This window comes from Cololabis saira, chromosome 8 (genome assembly GCF_033807715.1).
Source record: "Cololabis saira isolate AMF1-May2022 chromosome 8, fColSai1.1, whole genome shotgun sequence".
NCBI classification, from domain to species: Eukaryota; Metazoa; Chordata; class Actinopteri; order Beloniformes; family Belonidae; genus Cololabis; species Cololabis saira.
Window position 1 is genome coordinate 25,454,026 of NC_084594.1, and position 19,259 is coordinate 25,473,284.

At 39.0% G+C, this 19,259-nt stretch overlaps 1 protein-coding gene across 2 annotated transcripts in view; it reads right to left on the reverse strand.

Annotated features, from left to right (window-relative positions):
- Positions 1 to 19,259, reverse strand: part of atg7 (ATG7 autophagy related 7 homolog (S. cerevisiae)) — a 96,840-nt gene that overhangs the window by 31,886 nt on the left and 45,695 nt on the right. For both annotated transcript variants that reach the window (XM_061727408.1, XM_061727409.1), the window contains exons 17-18: positions 16,852 to 16,932; positions 7,012 to 7,134 (exon numbers count right to left, since the gene is read on the reverse strand). In XM_061727408.1, coding sequence (XP_061583392.1) covers positions 7,012 to 7,134; positions 16,852 to 16,932 — 204 coding nt within the window. The remainder of the gene's footprint in view (positions 1 to 7,011; positions 7,135 to 16,851; positions 16,933 to 19,259) is intronic.

Sequence of the window (19,259 nt, forward strand, 5' to 3'; positions counted from 1 at the left end):
ACTGTGTCTTCTCATCACAGCAGCCATCCAATGTCAGTCACTGTAACACTAGATGCACAATACAACTGAAAGAAATAGTAGCTGTGTGTATTAAGAGTCTGGTCCAGAATAACTCGAGGATCCTCCGCCCCCCCCCCAAATAGAGACAGCGCCCGACATCACAAATCAACAAAGACTGGCAAAAAAAAAGTAAAGTATACACATATCTACCTCTTGCTGCTATCTCCTGGGACTTGGAGGTAATGTGGAAAAAAAGGGTCATGGCTAGAGATTTTCATGTTTGTGTTGCTTTCCCTGCTACTGAAAAACAAAAACACCCTCCACACTCATATCAAAGTAAAACTCATATTAAAGATGAATCAGAAAAGATAATCGTTGCTGATTGCTGAAAAGCATTTCAGGCCAGCAGCAGGTGAATTTTAAAGTTCTCAGTCTGCAAGATTTTTGGTGTTTTAGAAAAACAGGAACTACATGGTTCTCATTAAACAGTAATCTATCGGACAAAGTCTCTTTTTTACATCTAATGTTAGCCCTTGAAGAGTCAAGCAAAATGTGCAGACGCAGCCCAACAGAGAAGCCTAGATCTACTGGTTCTTTGTTATGATGCTTCATTGTTCATTTTCAATAAAGATTTAAAGACAAAATAATCCACATGGTCCTTTATGCAGCTGCGCTGTTCCCATTTCACTCAACAAGCACCTAGACTTGTTCAAGTCAGAAACCCCCATTTGAAAATTACCCAACTTCTCATCAGATTTCTCCATCCATCCATCCATCCATCCATCCATCCATCCATCCATCCATCCATCCATCCATCATTTATACCCCCCTCTTCCTATTCAGGGTCCCAAGGTTCTGCTGGAGCGAAAGGAAAAGGTGTGTCGACACTACAGACAGCTTTGTGTGACTTTGTGCTTAAATAAATATTATCTATCATTTCTGGTTTTGTTTTCTAGTTTCACATTTGTTTTTTAAATGGAATAATATTTTGTGTATTTTGGTTCCAATTTTCATGGAATAAATGACAAAGGAAACAAAAGGATTGAGGTTGTGGGCCCCTTGCCAAATTCTTAATTCACCGCCAGTCCAAAAACAAATAAGTGATTTATGGTATCCAATTTTATGTTTCACATACATACATCTGTTAGAGGAAACTTCTCAGTTGAATTTGGAAACTATTTGACATTTGTTATCTTTCTAAATGGAAGTGTCAACTATTTAATGACTTTGAGAACTAACTTTAAATACTTGTCAGTGAGTTATTCAGAGTGGTTAAAAGCACAGTGCATATTTGACCCTGTTTTACTACAAGTCTAATCCATACGGCCAAAGACAAAGTGAGCTTCAGAGGAGAAACAAGACAAGACCTGCCAGAGCATCTGTGTTGATTTACTTGATCCTGATTCTACAGTGAGGCTACAATCAGGAAGTCACCCAAAGTCCCCCAAAAGACAAAACCCTGTTCATACTGAAAAATCTAGGACATACTTCAAAGTGTTCTCAATCTCAACTTACCTCAGTGCAGCAAACCCAACTGATACAGATTTTAGACCAACAATGTGACACAAAAACATGGCACGGGGTGATTTGTTTGTGTCTCGGATGATTAAGATTGTAACATGAAACTTCTCTCTGTTAGCGATACAAAGGTTTAACTACCTATAAGCGAACACATTTCTAGTTGTAAAAATAATTCTGTGTGGCCAAACTGGCCTGTCTTCTTTTATCCATCACACAAACTCCCTGATCATTATCAAGCACAGTTGTGTCTTTTTCATGACAGCAGGTTGATTTCCTCATGCATAGTCAGGCTACAACACTGAGCTATGTTCATAAAAAGAAAAATGCATCTTAACGCTGTTGGACACTTTGTTTAAAGCATACAAAAGGCTGACATACACCTTGACGGGTCATGAATATTCAAATGTGGGTCATTTTTGGCTCATGTTAAACACATGAGACGCTCAATATGCAGCACAGTGGGTAGAAATGTTTGAAATACACAAAACTAATTTGCCAGATGCCAGTTTCATAGTACATTTTCCAGCCTCCCATGCTCAAACCACAGGTTGAAATCTAGGCAGGGGTGTTCTCACAAAGAAGCCATTCACATGGATTTGTGCATGATTTATGAGCGCGCACACGCACACACACACACACGCACACACGCACCTTTTAGTCAGTCTAAACTTTTACCAAACCTGAACTCCTCCAAAACCCTGCGGTGACTGCATAAAAAGCAGTTCTCAGGTTACAAACTCACCCAAAATAGGCCATAAGTACACAGTAGTGATATCTGATGACGTAGATTATAGTTTAGACTGGTTACAACTGGTTGCACACATTTAAAAGTGCAAAACGCAAACAGACACACATCCAGTCATCCTGAATGGAAAAAAAGAGCATTGTAAGAGTAACAACTTCTTATGCATATGAGGTCATTCAGGTCCATTGGGATTCTTTGTATGCACGTGTAAGTATTGGGTTCATATGCATATGTGACTGTTAAAACTTTTAGTGGGGATTTTCACAGTTGAAGCAAGTTCAAAGCTTTTCATAATATCTGGTTATTGAATTAGCAACCATAAAAAGATAATATTCATCCCATGAGGACTCATATCTGTTCTGCAATTCAAATATTATACATAGGAACCATGAGGCATCTTAAAACCCCCTCATTTGAGCGCTGAGAATTATCATTATTTCAGACCAGAACTTTTGAAAATATGGTTCAAGGCCCAAAACAAGCCACAAGCCTTTTTCTAGTGGATTCCCACATGAAATTAGAAATAATATGCTTTCACAATTGAGAAAAGAACTACTGTCCTTTCCTGGAATTGGAGGGAAAAAAAGAACCTTTAGAGGATGTCCTCTAAATGCAGTAGTTTTCAGGATAAGTAGTCTGTGTACAGGAAACAGGCGCTGAGACTTCTGGCGCTAGTGGGCTGAGCAATCAAAACAATCTCTCTATGTTCTGTTTGAAGAAAAAGGGACTGACGCCAGACTCTTCAACACACTTTGTCAGAGAGAGGGGGTGGATGGAGAAGGAAAGAGAAACCAAAGAGACATAGACAATGACAGGGAATAAGGTGGAGATGGATAGCAAAGTGGATGGGACAAATGGAAAAGTCCTTTGTACTTTTCATCAAGCTAAAATCTTTTTTTCAAGGGTTTTTTTCTCCACAATCTCTTGTCAGCAATCTTTTCCTTATTTCAGCCCTGCTTACATGATTTAATCCTGTCTTCTACTTCATTTGTGTGTTTTAAGAAGAACATGGGGATAAAGTACGTGGGATTTTCCCAGACGGCGGCCGGACCAGACCCAACCCCCACCATCCACACACTCGTTTTCTGTCTCTCCCTCCACTCCCCCTGCATCATGCCAAAAGGGAGTCTAGAGGAAAACCACCCATATTCCCCCAGAAAGTATTTTTTCAACTTTTTCTAGTATTTTATCTTGCTTGTCGCTCAAAATAATTACAATAAGTTTACAACCTTAAAGTATTGCTGCCTTTGAAATACAACTTTATCTCCTCCTAAATAATTGGTGTGTGAAATTTTACTGCTGGAAATTAAAATTTCCAGTGGGTGAAAAACTGTTTTGAAAGAGTTTGAAAAGATTTTCCAGGCTTGTAAAACTTACTCAGTTCCTTAAGGGACATTGTAAAGTCTATAAAGGAAAACATTTTCTCTGCACTTACTCAGATTCGTGTCAACATTCCAGCAGTCGAAGCAGGAACAACCCATGATCCAACCATGATGTCAAACATGATGTAAATTTAAAAGAAATTTTAAACACACACACACACACACACACGCCGTAGTAAAGTAGGTGGTTGGTGCTTGCATCCTTTTTTAACCTTTTTTCAGATCTGCAAGGTGCTTTTCATGCATTTACCCATTCTTTTAAAGGCTAAGACTGCATTAGTCATTCTGTAGATATGCAATATCACTGCACATATCTATCGGCTTGCTATATTTCAGTTGATTTGTAATGAGTCCAGAATGTATGACATTTTTGTTTTTGTAATTGCATTACAGAAAATCCCAATATTCTAATTTTCTGAGACAGTCCTGTATGTATGTATGTATGTATGTATGTATGTATGTATGTATGTATGTATGTATGTATGTATGTATGTATGTATGTATGTACAATGGGTTGCAAAAGTATTCACCCCCCTTGAACTTTGTGACCTTTTGCCACATTTCAGGCTTCAAACATAAAGATATAAAACTGTAATTTTTTGTGAAGAATCAACATCAAATGGGACACAATCATGAAGTGGAACGAAATGTATTGGAAATTTCAAACTTTTTTAACAAATAAAAAACTGAAAAATTGGGTGTGCAAAATTATTCACCCCCTTTACTTTCAGTGCAGTAAACTCTGTCCAGAAGTTCAGTGAGGATCTCTGAATGATCCAGTGTTGACCTAAATGACTAATGATGATAAATGGAATCCACCAGTGTGTAAACATGTCTCCGTCTAAATGCACCTGCACTGTGATCGTCTCAGAGGTCCGTTTAAAGCGCAGAGAGCATCATGAAGAACAAGGAACACACCAGGCAGGTCTGAGATACTGTTGTGGAGAAGTTTAAAGCTGGATTTGGATACAAAAAGATTTCCCAAGCTTTAAACATCCCAAGGAGCACTGTGCAAGTGATAATATTGAAATGGAAGGAGTATCAGACCACTGCAAATCTACCAAGACCTGGCTGTCCCTCTACAATTTCAGCTCATACAAGGAGAAGACTGATCAGAGATGCAGCCAAGAGGCCCATGATCACTCTGGATGAACTGCAGAGCTCTACAGCTGAGGTGAGAGACTCTGTCCATACGACAACAATCAGTCGTATACTGCACAATTCTGGCCTTTATGGAAGAGTGGCAAGAAGAAAGCCATTTCTTAAAGATGTCCATATAAAGTGTTGTTTAAAGTTTGCCACAAGCCACCTGGGAGACACACCAAACATGTGGAAGAAGGTGCTCTGGTCAGATCAGACCAAAATCTAACTTTTTGGCAACAATGCAAGACGTTATGTTTGGCGTAAAAGCAACACAGCTCATCACCCTCAACACACCATCCCCACTGTCAAACATGGTGGTGGCAGCATCATGGTTTGGGCCTGCTTTTCTTCAGCAGGGACAGGGAAGATGGTTAAAATTGATGGGAAGATGGATGGAGCCAAATACAGGACCATTCTGGAAGAAAAACTGATGGAGGCTGCAAAAGACCTGAGACTGGGACGGAGATTTGTCTTCCAACAAGACAATGATCCAAATCATAACACAAAATCTACAATGGAATGGTTCACAAAAAACATATCCAGGTGTTAGAATGGCCAAGTCAAAGTCCAGACCTGAATCCAATGGAGAATTTGTGGAAAGAACTGAAAACTGCTGTTCACAAACGCTCTCCATCCAACCTCACTGAGCTCCAGCTGTTTTGCAAGGAGGAATGGGCAAAAAATTCAGTCTCTTGATGAGCAAAACTGATAGAGACATAACCCAAGAGACTTACAGCTGTAATCACAGCAAAAGGTGGTGCTACAAAGTATTAACTTAAGGGGGGTGAATAATTTTGCACGCCCAATTTTTCAGTTTTTTATTTGTTAAAAAAGTTTGAAATATCCAATACATTTCGTTCCACTTCATGATTGTGTCCCACTTGATGTTGATTCTTCACAAAAAATTACAGTTTTATATCTTTATGTTTGAAGCCTGAAATGTGGCAAAAGGTCACAAAGTTCAAGGGGGGTGAATACTTTTGCAACCCATTGTATGTATGTATGTATGTATGTATGTATGTATGTATGTATGTATGTATGTATGTATGTATGTATGTATGTATGTATGTATGTATGTATGTATGTATGTATGTATGTATGTATGTATGTATGTATGTATGTATGTATGTATGTATGTATATATATATATATATATATATATATATATATATATATATATATATATATATATATATATATATACCTCTAACCTCTAAGATACCTCAGCTTTCATTAGAGGCCAAAATTATGACTGTATGTTGAAAGGTTCAAGAGTTATGCCCATGGGACATAATCTAATGTCTAATAATAATAATAATAATAATAATAAAAGTCTTTGTGGTATTGTTATCAAATTTAAAATTGCACTAGATAAGGCTTCATGCAGTGGACTCATTGTGTTTTCCAGCTAATAAGTTCACTCATCTGCAGACATCTAATTACAAAACAAATTTCAGGCTGAAATAAAAACCTTCTATTTCAGTGTGTTCAAACTGAGATTACTGAATTATAGTAGCAGTTACAGTGATTCTGACACTCTGAAAAACTTCAGAGTGTTACCTTTCAAAAGAGACCAAAATCATCCATCTACTTCAAACGGTTCAAGAACAGCTTTCAATTTACTATATGCCTTGGATAGGCGTTTTGGGCGACTTTCACAGGATTGAGATCAGGTTAAAAAAGGATGCAAGTGCCAACCACCTACTTTACTACGGCATATATAATGCTGCACACTCAGATAATCAAGCTGACAGGCATTACCATGACTGTATAATTGATACATTTCTTATTTCTTGTTGCAATTAGTGGTTTTCTTCCTTCTTTGATCAGAAATGTCTGTTTGTGTATATCGAAGGAAACACCCCAGCACGTAACACTGAAAATGCCAAACCACATTTGATCAAGTGTGCAGTACTGTAAGCTTTCGCACTAATTTTCTCTCTTTTTAGCGCAACTAAAATATACAAAATACAACATTCACAAAATATAATCATGACTGTGGCGCTCTCCTATAGACGCCAAGACTGGCAACTTTGCTGTTTGTAACTTGTGAACCTTTGCATAGAGAGTGTAACTGTTTAGAATCTTATTTTGGCTGTATCTTCATATAATTATCAGCAGTCACACAAGGCATGAATTAAGCTCTGGAGAGCCACTCACAGCTTGTGAGCCGTGCATTTAGTACAATTTGTATGAATATAAAAGGAGGGTAGGATTTACCTCTGCAGCTTGTGTCTCCTGGTGCAACAGAGTCAGTCCTGTCAAGTCTTCCAGAAATGAGTGTGAGGAATTGAAAACCTTGGACAGAAAGTTGAAACCTTCCTTCTCATAGTTGTCCAAGACCTAGAAAAACAAGACAAAAAGACAGAAACTTTAAGAGTAAATCTAATGTATACTGGTGAGATTAAAATCAAACTGGAACTGCAGAGGCACTCGTATCATTACATTGGTTCAAGCTGCATTTTGAGCATCATGCTGCTAGACTGGTAACCAGTCAAGGATGTACCCCTGTACCAAGTTTAAATACATATTTTGGATTGTGAGAGGAAACCGAGGGTACCAGAATTCAAATTTGATGCAAACTCCACATAGAATGGATTTAGAGGTGACAGTGTGATTAGTAAGGAGGTGGGAGCTGGTGGAAGAAAACCTGGAGGGTGAAAATATGCACTAGAGAGAAAGGGGATGAAGGTGAGTCAAAGCGATAGAGAATGCATGTGTGCAAATGAAAGTGAAAGAGGTGGAGGAGTTTAAATATTTGGGCTCCACGGAGAAAAAGAGGTGAAGAGGGTGCAGGCAGGGTCGAGGTTGGAGAAGAAAGTCTGGCGTTGCATGTGGTAGAAGATAAGCAGAAAGATAAGCAGAAAGAGTAAAGAGAAAGATTTACAAGACTCTCTCTAGGTCTCTTTCCCACTAGGGGTCTAACCGAGTAGATACTTTTATGAAACAACTCTTGCGAGGTTCTAAGCGGGCTGAGTTGAGCTGTACCTGACATCATTACACTACATGCCACATATTGGTCAGGGACAATTCCTAAACCTGGTGGCTGAGGAGAGAATGCAAAGGGACCTAGATGGGGCGATAAGGAACGAAAAGATCTACCAGAAGCTTTGTCACTCCATAGCTGCTCGTGGCTACCAACGGACTTTTCAGCAGTGCTGAGACAAGCTAAAAAAATAAATAAAAAAGCCTCGCCACTTGAAGCTTTTTTTTTTTTTTTACTTGATATTAGGGGTGGGCAAAAATATCGATATGGCAATATATCGCGATACTTTTCCAGCCGATTCAATATCGGTATTCAAAATTTGAATATCGATTTTTTTTTTTTTTATCCCCGATCTTTTTCCCATTCCATCACCCAGTGCTCCTACCTAAGTGACAGTCCTGGGCATTGCCACTCTCTACCAACCCTGGGAGGGCCGTGCACTGAGCTCTGGTTTTATTTCACGTTTTATTTCATTTTATAATTTATTTTTTATATAACACAATTGCCTGTCCTTAAAAAATGAAAAATAATGGACAGATGTTTATTTATTTATGGATTTATATCTATACTGACTGATCACTGTGTCTGTCCTTGGTTTTAGTACCCATCTTTCTTGTGTTTATTATCATTTGCCACATAATTAAAGCAACCTCATACTAAATTTAATGTTAATTTCATATGATGTAAATAATATGAAAAACATATACAAATATGTTGTAACTTTAGCTTGTATAGTTATAATAAAACATTGTTTTGACTCAGTTTGTCCCATGAATTGTCACTATAATCTGATGAACGTGCAACTCGGATTTTAAGATCCATCACTATCATCTGATGTTCATATATACAACTTGGATTTTAAGATGTGTAATGCATTTTTAAATTTTTCGGTGAACTATGTAGAATATAATAATCTGGATATTGCATAATCGGGATATCGCAATGTGTATCGTATCGTGGCTCAAGTATCGTGATGCGTATCGTATCGTGAGGTCCTTCCCAATACCCACCCCTAGTTGATATCGACCAAGCAGCACATATACTATCTCCTCCAGGTCTCACATCTTTGGTGGTGTGTTCTTCTTCTTCTTTTGTGTCATACAATCAATACGCCACAGCAGCTTTGCTCCAACCCCGGCTACTTTTGCTCCGAGTACTGGATTGTAATGGAAAATAAACTAGGCCAAATTGAGTTGAACCGAGTTGAAATGAGTAGAGCCGAATAGGTAATAGTGGAAAAGCGCCATTGGGGACAGCGGCACTGACCAAGAGACAGGAAGCAGAGCTGGCAGAGTTGAGCATCTTTTGGAAGTGACACAGATGGATAGGATTAAGAACGAGCACATCAGAGGAACAACCACGGTTAGATCGCTGGGAGATGAGGTAAGACAGGGTACAGTGAGATGGTCTGGACACAAACAGGTTGGATATTAATACATAGATGGAAGGATTCTGGAGATGAAGCTGCCAGGGAGGAGAAAAAGGGGAAGATTCTGGATGTGGTTAAAGAGATCCAGAAGACAGGTCGCTGTGACGACCACTAAAGAGAAAAGCCGAAAGAAGAAGCATGTAATCATGTGACACCTGCAGCTATCAACAAAAATAAAGAAAAAAATATATATCTGTCTTTCAGAAAGATCCTTGAATCACTGAGATACGTAGAGTATTTTATATCTTTAACTTAGCTCAAGATGGACAATGTTAGATATGTAAAAAAGAAAAAAAAGGATTGTGCCCTCTTTTAATGACTGATAATGCAAAAGCCCAAACTAATTTCAGAGAAATGTTTCATGACAACAAAAAAAAGGAAAAATTCACAATTTCATAATTAACTTTTACTTGGAGAGATCTTTTCAAATTGTATGTGTTGACCTGCGATTGACCTGAATTGAGTTATGCAAACGCACCGCAAAAAGTAGAGTGTTTGCCTTCATCTCACACCAGTACAGACTTCAAATGCCCACATCATGTCTCCAAAACACACACATACACAAACACACACACTCACACTCCTCTCCCCTCTTTGCTACCTTTCTAAAGACCGGCCAAAGCTGTGAAAAGACGCCCACAGACCCTCCTCTGCAGGTGTAGAGTTACAATTGCTTCAGACACCAGCACCTCGCCTGTGTGTGTGTGTGTGTGTGTGTGTGTGTGTGTGTGTGTGTGTGTGTGTGTGTGTGTGTGTGTGTGTGTGTGTGTGTGTGTGTGTGTGTGGAGTGACCTGGCGTCCAGTCTTGGAGCCAGACACACCACACACAAAACACTGATGTATCCGTCATTCTTCTTTTCATCCTCTTTTCTCTCTTCCCTTTTCTCTTATTTCTTTGATTCTCCACTTCCATGTGCGGGATCTGTTATGTGAGACGCCCCCAGCAAAATCCCATTTTGTTGAAATATAGCTGAACGCAGAAAGCAACATGATAACCGTGATGGGATTGCGATAAAGTCACTCCACAGAGACACTGGTACACACACAAAAACACACCTATGCCAAAAACGTATTCACGTCGTGATTAAAAAAAAGAAAGCAAAAAAAGAGAGATGAGAAGAAAACATTTAATTTAAATATGAGCCAGTTCAGTTCAGATGAGACCCTGGATTATGGCCAAAAAGCTTAAATCCACTTCAAAGAGATTCTTCAAAGTATTCATAGAGTTTTCAGTAAATGTAATACATTATTTTGTAGTATTGAAATAGCACTTCTTCCTTAAGAACATGATACTGAAGTTTTAGAGTGTTAGGAAACTTTAGAGTGGCTTCTTCACCCTTCCCACATGACAACCCAGTGTGTACAGCAAAACATAGTCAGATTGCTAAAAGCAATGGCTATTAAGGAATACAATTAAAATATCCAGTTATACATGAAGAGAAGGAAGCACACTAAAAGAAAAATGATTCCGACGTGCCTTGTGGGGATCTCAACAACATTCACATATTGCTGATGGGCTGTACCAGTTGCTAAACAACAGAAACACCTACACACAACATCTGGATAAAAGGAAGCGACAGTGTGTATCCTTACAGTCACACAAGAACGCCATTCATGGCGTTCGTGTAGTAACGTTAAGACAAACTGTTATTTCCTGACTGACCACTAGGGGCACCCATAGTGAGTCAATCTGCATTGACCGGTGTTTTAACATGTGGGACTATGCAGTGGAAATAAACATGTTTACAGACTGATTTAAATGAAATAAAAAGCCAAATTTGGTCTGTAGTCACCTTGTGGTTTTAATTTTAGTAACAGATCACCACTCATCATCCACTGTTGCAGATGGCCCCGGGACCCCAGCTGTGCTAAAGCCTTGGGGGAACTCCAAAGCTGTCACCATGTAGCATCGGCTCATCCAAGGGTCCCACCCATTCGGACTTCCACCCATGCTTTTTAAAACCTTTACATTACTCGTTTCAAATGTTGTTGCACTGGAGACATAAGAAAATAGGATGGATTGACAGCGTTGATCAGAATGTGAAGCAATGTCCTTTCTGTCATAGGACACAAAGAGCTAAACCAAACTAAAATCGTTAATGTACGCTAACTGAACTAAGCTGTTGCAGCCAGCTTCCAGGCCTACTGGTTTTGACCATAGTACGAGCAAAAAGGAGCGTTTAAAGGCTCTTTTTTTCTTCAAAAAACCTATATGAGGTGGAACTGGAAGTCTGGAAGAACTGGATTAGGTGAGTCCAGTTCTTCAAGACTCTATGGTTATAACACAGTAAAAGAAAAATAGTTTCATAGTTTGCAATAGTTTAAAACAGGAAAACCTCAAAACCTGAAAGTGAACGTAAAAATACATCAGTTGGTGATATCAATTGTGTTCCAGCTCTAAATCAGTGCTATTAAGTAGTATGATTCTTTTTTTTGTTTGATCTTTTTTTTATTTTTTCACTTGAACTTGAAAATATGTTTTTTGTAGTGTTTGTTAAGTGTAAAAAAAAAACATTATCTGGTGACTCAGTTATTGCAACATCCCATGTCTAAACTTTTTTTTTCTTTTTTATACACATACCAACTCTATATTGAGTCATCTGTGTGGCCTCTAAAACGTTCTGGCATTCAGAGAAAAAAATAACAGAGAACAAGCTTCACTAAGAATGAGTTGCTAATGTTACTTACTATGTTCACTTACACTATGCCCGATGTGAAACTGCAGGGTGGTATAAAATAAGCAACACTCTGGAGTGTTAGCAATGTACCATCAGTCTCAGTAAGCCAAAGACAGATAACCAGCAGGTTCTACATCAAACACTGGAGGAACCAATACTGACTGCTTGAAGGACAGATCTTTAGATGAGCTGTGAGGGGCTGATGAAATGAGAAACAAAACAAGCTTTCACAGTTTCTTTACCAACAAATGAAAGCATCCCATTGCATATCGAGGCCTGTGTTAAAGAGTTGCAGGAGACAAGTCAGGACAGTGTAGAATGCTGGAGAGATGTGGGCAGGGCCAGGTTAGTAAAGTCTTAGAGCCCCATTTAGTGAATGAGAAAGTATATGGAACATATCCAAAGCATTATAAGGCCTCAAGAAAGTTGTTTTTCTGTGGCCTAAACTTTGTAATGTTCAATGTTAGTGAAGGAAAATTAGTTTTTAGGGGATGAATAACTACCAGACTGGGACTTTAAAGTTGTAATGAAAGTTATGATACGACACAGAATGACATCCCTGACATAAAATATTTACTAAGGTGTGAAAATATATACTATAGTTGATAACATTACATTTTGCAGTGTGTACGAGTAGTTGTAGTAAGAGTCATCTGGCACAGTTTTAGACAATTCCACGTCAGCTGTGATTTACTCTTTGGTGTGTAGTTTCATAGTTTTACTGGCTTCTAGCCCCAAAGGAGTTAGGAAACACACACACACACACACACACACACACACACACACACACACACACACACACACACACACACACACACACACACACACACACACACACACACACACACACACACACACACACACACACACACACACACACACACACACACACACACACACACACACACACACACACACACACACACACACACACACACACACTGAAAAGGCCTAACTCTACAGGAACTGCTCCAGCCCAGACAGGGGATGAATTGTTTTGTTTCCATGGTGACCTGGCAGCACACAGCTGACTGCGGCAGAAATACACACAGACAGACATGCACTTGCTCACACACATACACAACCAAAGTGAATACAAAGGCAGACACACACACACACACACACACACACACACACACACACACACACACACACGCCGTTAAAGTGAACACACCAATATATGGACACACAAAAGAAAGGAGCGATATGGGGGAGGAAAAGCAGGAAGAGGGGAGAGAAGAAGCAGGAGAGGTGAAATAGGAGGAGGCTGAAAAGAAAAAGAGTGAAAGGCAGATAAGCAAATGCAAAACAGAGAGAAAAGATGTGTGGGTGGGATTAAAATTTATTCACAACACAACCTTTATGCCCGCCTCAGCAAATAATTGTCTTCCCTCACTCATGTTGTCCATTATCCTTGACTGCACAGGCTTCGCCCAGTCCTCATCGAACCCAATGAACACCCCTGCAGAATAATCTCATCAGTCACACGGGGAGAAACATGACACCTAAGATGGGGTGGAACTTTTTTTTTCTTTTTTTTTTTTTTAGAGCGTAGGTGGAGAAAGCTTTTTGTGCAAAAGCTGGCCAACTCCCTCCCCCTCTGCCTCTTAGTTTCTCCCTGTCTTCACATGAAAGTGATAGATCTGGGGCTTTATGACCTCTTTATCGACACAAAGACGGCATTGAGATCCGGGGAGAAAGAGGCAAGCCAGTCCTCAGCTCTTTTTTTTTTCCTCCTTTTTTTAAACTTTCTTCTTTTAAATTGTTGTTTTTGATCCCTCCTCCAACACTCTTACGCTAGTGCACACCAGTCACATTTCTGGACTCAGCCAACCACACCGACCAATGACCACGCAGTAAAAAAAGCACACCACATCTGTCTTATCTGGGATATGACGACCTTCTACAACCCATTTACACACACACACACACACACACACACACACACACACACACACACACACACACACACACACACACACACACACACACACACACACACACACACACACACACACACACAGCTAATTCCACTCATACAACAGTTACTGACATCAGTGAGCAACTGTTGCCTGATAGCTACCAGATGGTTTTACCAGCGTTCCTGTGTGTTCCTCCTCAGTAATCCTCAAGACACTACATTTCAGCACAGCTCCGGTGATTTAACAACATGGACCAGGGAGAGCTGGGAATCCCCTTATTTCTGCAACGATTGCAATTTGTGTTTCAAAACATTGCTGCAACATAGTAACAGAATCAGATCTGATGATAAAAACATAATCTCCGTAACTGTTAAATATGTTTCAGTGCTACTGCCAAACTGAAGTTTATTGTTAAAACACAGTTGTGTTGTGGCAACTTTGAGTGAGGAAAAGTTGGGACTGTAATGAAAATGCACTTTATAAAAAAAAAGTCAAAACAAATCTAATGACATTGACTTTTGGACAGAGACACGATGCTGAATTTAATGCTTTGTCTTGCCAGCTTATTTCTTTTTGGAAGCTTACACCCATTCCTGCACTTAATGCCGATAACACATGCTGAGAAATGTGAAGTGGGGACGGGAGTAATCTGAAGCTGGCACGAGTTAAAAAAATACATAAATTACTAAAAGAAAAGGTTGTTGCTGTATGTCCAAAAGATGACGTAATTGTGATTTGGTACAAAGGAGCATCGATGAAGGGCAACGTCTCTAAGGAGAAAAAATGGGCAATGAAACAAAACAAGAACAAAGAATTACTGAAAAACTGTCAAGCAATATTGATCGAAGACAGTTTGGAGCAGATTTGCATCTATTGTGCATAACATCAATGAAGAACTCAGGGAAATTAAGGATTTTCAGTTTGTTAAAGCCAAGGATGTAAAAACCAAAGATCTCACACAAAATTGCATCATATCATCAGAATCAGTATTCTGGATCATTTTTATTTGTTTTGTTTTTGTAAAGACATTGAAAAGAGTTATCCTGATCAAAGATCTATAAAGACCACAGACTGTTGTCAGCAACAAATCCAAAAGCCAGGCTGTGTGTTGGTATGTGGTTGTATCAGTGCCCTTGGCAAAGGCAATTTAGTCGTATATGATGGCAGCATAAATGCAGAAACATAGACACATTTAGAGCAACATATGCTGCACTACTACATCTCGCACATACCACAAAGGCAAGGCTGAGGAAAAAGACATTATGAGAACTGAGCACTGGAGCATCTGCCTGGAGACCTGGGGCCTCATGTACAAAGAGTGCGTGGATTTCAACGTGAATCAGTACGGGGAATTCTTGCGTACGCAAAAAAAAATCCAGATTCTCAAAACTGTGCGTACGCCCAAATCCACGCACATTACTTTGAACATCACAATCAACGTGGATTTGAGCGCAGATGTGGGAGCACAACACTCTACCCTGTCTCCTCCCTCAAGTAGATATATTTGAATATGATAATGAGGATAAATATCCATTAAAAACCGCTCATGTTAACACGCAACTTGCAAAAACAAGTAAAATAAATTAAAAAAACATCGGCTGTGAGCTGGAGATAGTCCTATCAAAAGTTGAGGCCTGGAAAAACAATTTTTTTTGGGGGCATTTCTTCCGATTTAAGCTGCATTGCATTATGGGTAATGTTCTTTGCTGTGTTGCGTTCCGTGAAGAGTTGTGGTTTTATTTTGATCGTAAGGATTTGTGAATGTTTATGGGCAGCGTTAGTGCATCATTACACTCTCCCTTTCCTGTTTGTCTCCGGTCTGGATCCCGGCCTCCATCACCGGGCGGAGAGAGCGGTTTTAGACTGGAGAAACACCGTCAGGAGTCCTTCAGTTCAGCACCTGCAGCCGACTCGATATCAGACTCTGAAAGTTGCCTAAACTTTCAATAAAAAATTATTCATTCATTGCTGAGTCACATCAGTTCGTACCAACCAACCTTTCCGTGACATCTTAGTTTTATCTAAGACAACTTAGGTTTGTCGCTGCAAAATGTATTTTAATGTTTTTCTGTCCAGAAACAGTTATGGGATGTTTTAGGATCTGGCTTTTATCTCAAGTAGTCGTCCCATACGGTCGTCATGGTGACAGAGATGTCCGACCTGTCAGCAGCTCCAGCTGAAAGCATCATGTTGGTCTGAACCGAAGCAGCTGGTCCAGTTCAGGGCAGAGATCCAGAAGGATCCTCTTGGTACCTAAACCAGCTGATGGTCCAGTCTTGGTCCTGGACCAGCAAATCGGTGTGAACTGATGCATCAGCAGGTTCCTCTAACGGAGCCAAGGCTGCTATCAGGATTTACGGGTTCCATCGTTGAGCTCCTGCCTTTAGTTGTTTGTTCAGATCATGTGGTTGATTATGAGATTGTTGCAGCTCCACTCTTATCTGGTGATGTGGGGACTGTCGTGTCCTTCACGTGGTCGTGAACTTATTTTTTACATTACGTTTCCTCATATTCTGCACTTCACTGCATCACCAGTGGGAGTCGCCAACAGACAAAACAGAGAAAAGTGCATACGCCAGACATGATTTGTGCGTGAAAGACCGCAACTTTCTACGTTCAAATCCCTTTTCGAACATCCGACCGTGAACGTAGAAAGTTGCATACGCACGTTTTTTGTGGTCCGTACGTTTCGTACATGAGGCCCCTGGGCTGTCAACAAACAGCTGTACTGGTGCACACCTTTAGTGGTTTATTTCACAAAAAATATGGAAAATATATCAGTAAATGCTTCGGTGCTTGGAATCATAATGCCAGAATGATATATAATTGTGACTAGAACAACATTAGGAAGTGGTAAAAGCTTCACCAGCCTCTTTGGAAAGTGTTGCAGGTCTAGAATGCATGAATAGATTTATTGAATAAATAAATTAAACTAGAATCAGCATATTTTGGTTGATGGTGTTTTAGTTTGGAGTAAAATTAAATGTAAACATTGTTATTTTTATTTATTTTTTAATAACGTATAAATGTGATTGTGCTACTTACAATGGGTGAGCAGGCAGTGCATTTATCGAAGGCCAGGCTGGCAGGCAAGACATTGTCGAACCTGGACAGGAAGCCTCGGATCTGTGAGAAAAAACAAACAAGATGTTAACATTATTAACAAAAAAAATCTAATTTTGTTTATACTTTACATTAAAATAATATGAGGAGAACTAACCCCAACCAAATGCAACAAAAGTGTGGAGAGAAAATTACATCAATGGTTTAAATCTGTGAATAGGTTTTTCCAACGCATCCTCATTCCTTGCACTAAGAAAGCAGTTGTCATATTCATACATCAGTAAAAGTAGAGAGGAAATGAGAACTTGAAATATGTAATTATCTGTATTTTTTGTTTAAAAAGGAAAGAAAAGGGCTCCCTCTTGTGCCAGGAAGGCAGCAACGCTTTCCCCAAAACAGTTTTCATCACATCTCTCACCGCTCATCATTGCTTATTGTTATTCATCCATAAAAAAAAAAAAAAAAATCATATAAATATATATATATATATATATATATATATATATATATATATATATATATATATATATATATATATATCTATCAAAAGGGTGGTTGTTATGAACATAGACCAGAGAACGACATGGCTGTCTGACTTGTTGCAAATACACCACAGGAAAGTTAGTAATAATAATGATTTGGTTTTATATAGCGCCCTTCAAGGCACCCAGAGCGCTTTACAGAGATCATTATTCATCCATACACATTCTCACCGGTGGTGGTAAGCTACGTTTTATAGCCACAGCTGCCCTGCAGACTGACGGAAGCGTGGCTGCCATATTGTGCCAAACGGCCCCTCCGACCACCACCAAACATTCAAACACATTCACACGGGGCAAGGTGGATAAGGAACCTTCAGATAATTGGACAACCCGTCTACCACCTGAGCTACTGCCGCCCCATGGTTAGCACATTTGAATATTATTGTATCTAGAAAATACTAATTTACTTCTCCTCCTTTGTCTTCAGCTGTTTTTTTTCCCAATTTACAACAGCATATTCAAAGATGTATTAAAAGAAGAGGAAGAAAAAGGTAGTTGAGATGCAATATGAATATAAAATGAAAAGCAGCAGAGCACATGTCAGATGAGATAGTGAAACAAATGCAAGGGGGAGGGACTCGGACTAGTTACACCTTGCACGAGGACATCTCTCTGTCCTTGCACAGACTAGCAGCTCTGCACAAAAACTCTTTGTAAAGAGCAACTGAGGAAAAAAGGAAAGAAAAAGAATTGGTACATGATTCCAGGGTGGAGATCTGCTACAACTGTTCAGACGCTGATAGACATTTTTTTTTGTGTATTTTTGCAAAAATGGCCTAAAAGTAGATGAAGAGCTTAACAATGTTTATGCTGAGTTGTTTATCCACTAAGAAAAAAAAAATAGCCCACATAACATACCGAGTAAAGTATTTAAGAGGAACTTCACACACATGAACACAGTTAATGGTCGCTGCTCTTCACCTTTCATCTTTTTTGGCGGAATAAGTCTGTATTAAACATCTTAAAGATGCTATTGAAAACCTAAATCTTTTCATTGACACTTTATTTGAGTAGAGAAAACTGTGTTTAAGAACTTTATATTACTACTCAGGGTTTGCTTGATACATTTAATATTTATTAACAGCAACATTTACATACAGGACACAGAGATGGAGAGGCTTTTTTCCCCTCTTCTTTCTTGTCATCCTTTTTTCTAAGGTAAGGGCTGCTTCTTGGAAGGGCTGTACTGGAAATAATTAACCTTTGGGGATAAATAAAGTTTATTAAATTGAACTGAATTGTGAGATACTGTTTTATTTTTCTTTGTTGTATTTATTATACAGAACTTTGATGTTACTCCTGCTGCGTTATGTAAATACATTTGATACCAACACTGGGATTAAAATTACAAAAATAAACTTTCAGTGGAGCCTTTTTTTGCATCAAAACTGCACCTTACTGTTTCCAGTAATTGTTGTTCTGTTTCATACACTAGGTAAGAATTAAATTAAACTAGTTATTTGTGTAAAAGAAATAAATAAAATGAAAAAAAAAAAGAATACTGCTGGCTTTGCTTCCATTTTTCCTTGACTGAGTTTAGTATTATCACTTGGCTGTTTTTAAAAAAGAAAAAAAAACGTTATTCATTAATAATCATTCTTTCCTGGAAAAATAAGTATGCAGAGTCCTTATGCTCCTGTACTCAGTTTCCTTTGAGTTTCTGCTCATGGACCAGCGTCCTGAGGTAATGTTTTGGAATATTCTAGTATATTTTAGAAAAAGAAAATAGCCATTCCCATTTAACAGATACACCTACTTTAAGCATAGGACCTCCATTTTCAACAGCCCAAACATACTTGGACAATTACCTGAAAAAACATTAAATTGGCAGGTACATGGAGATGTATT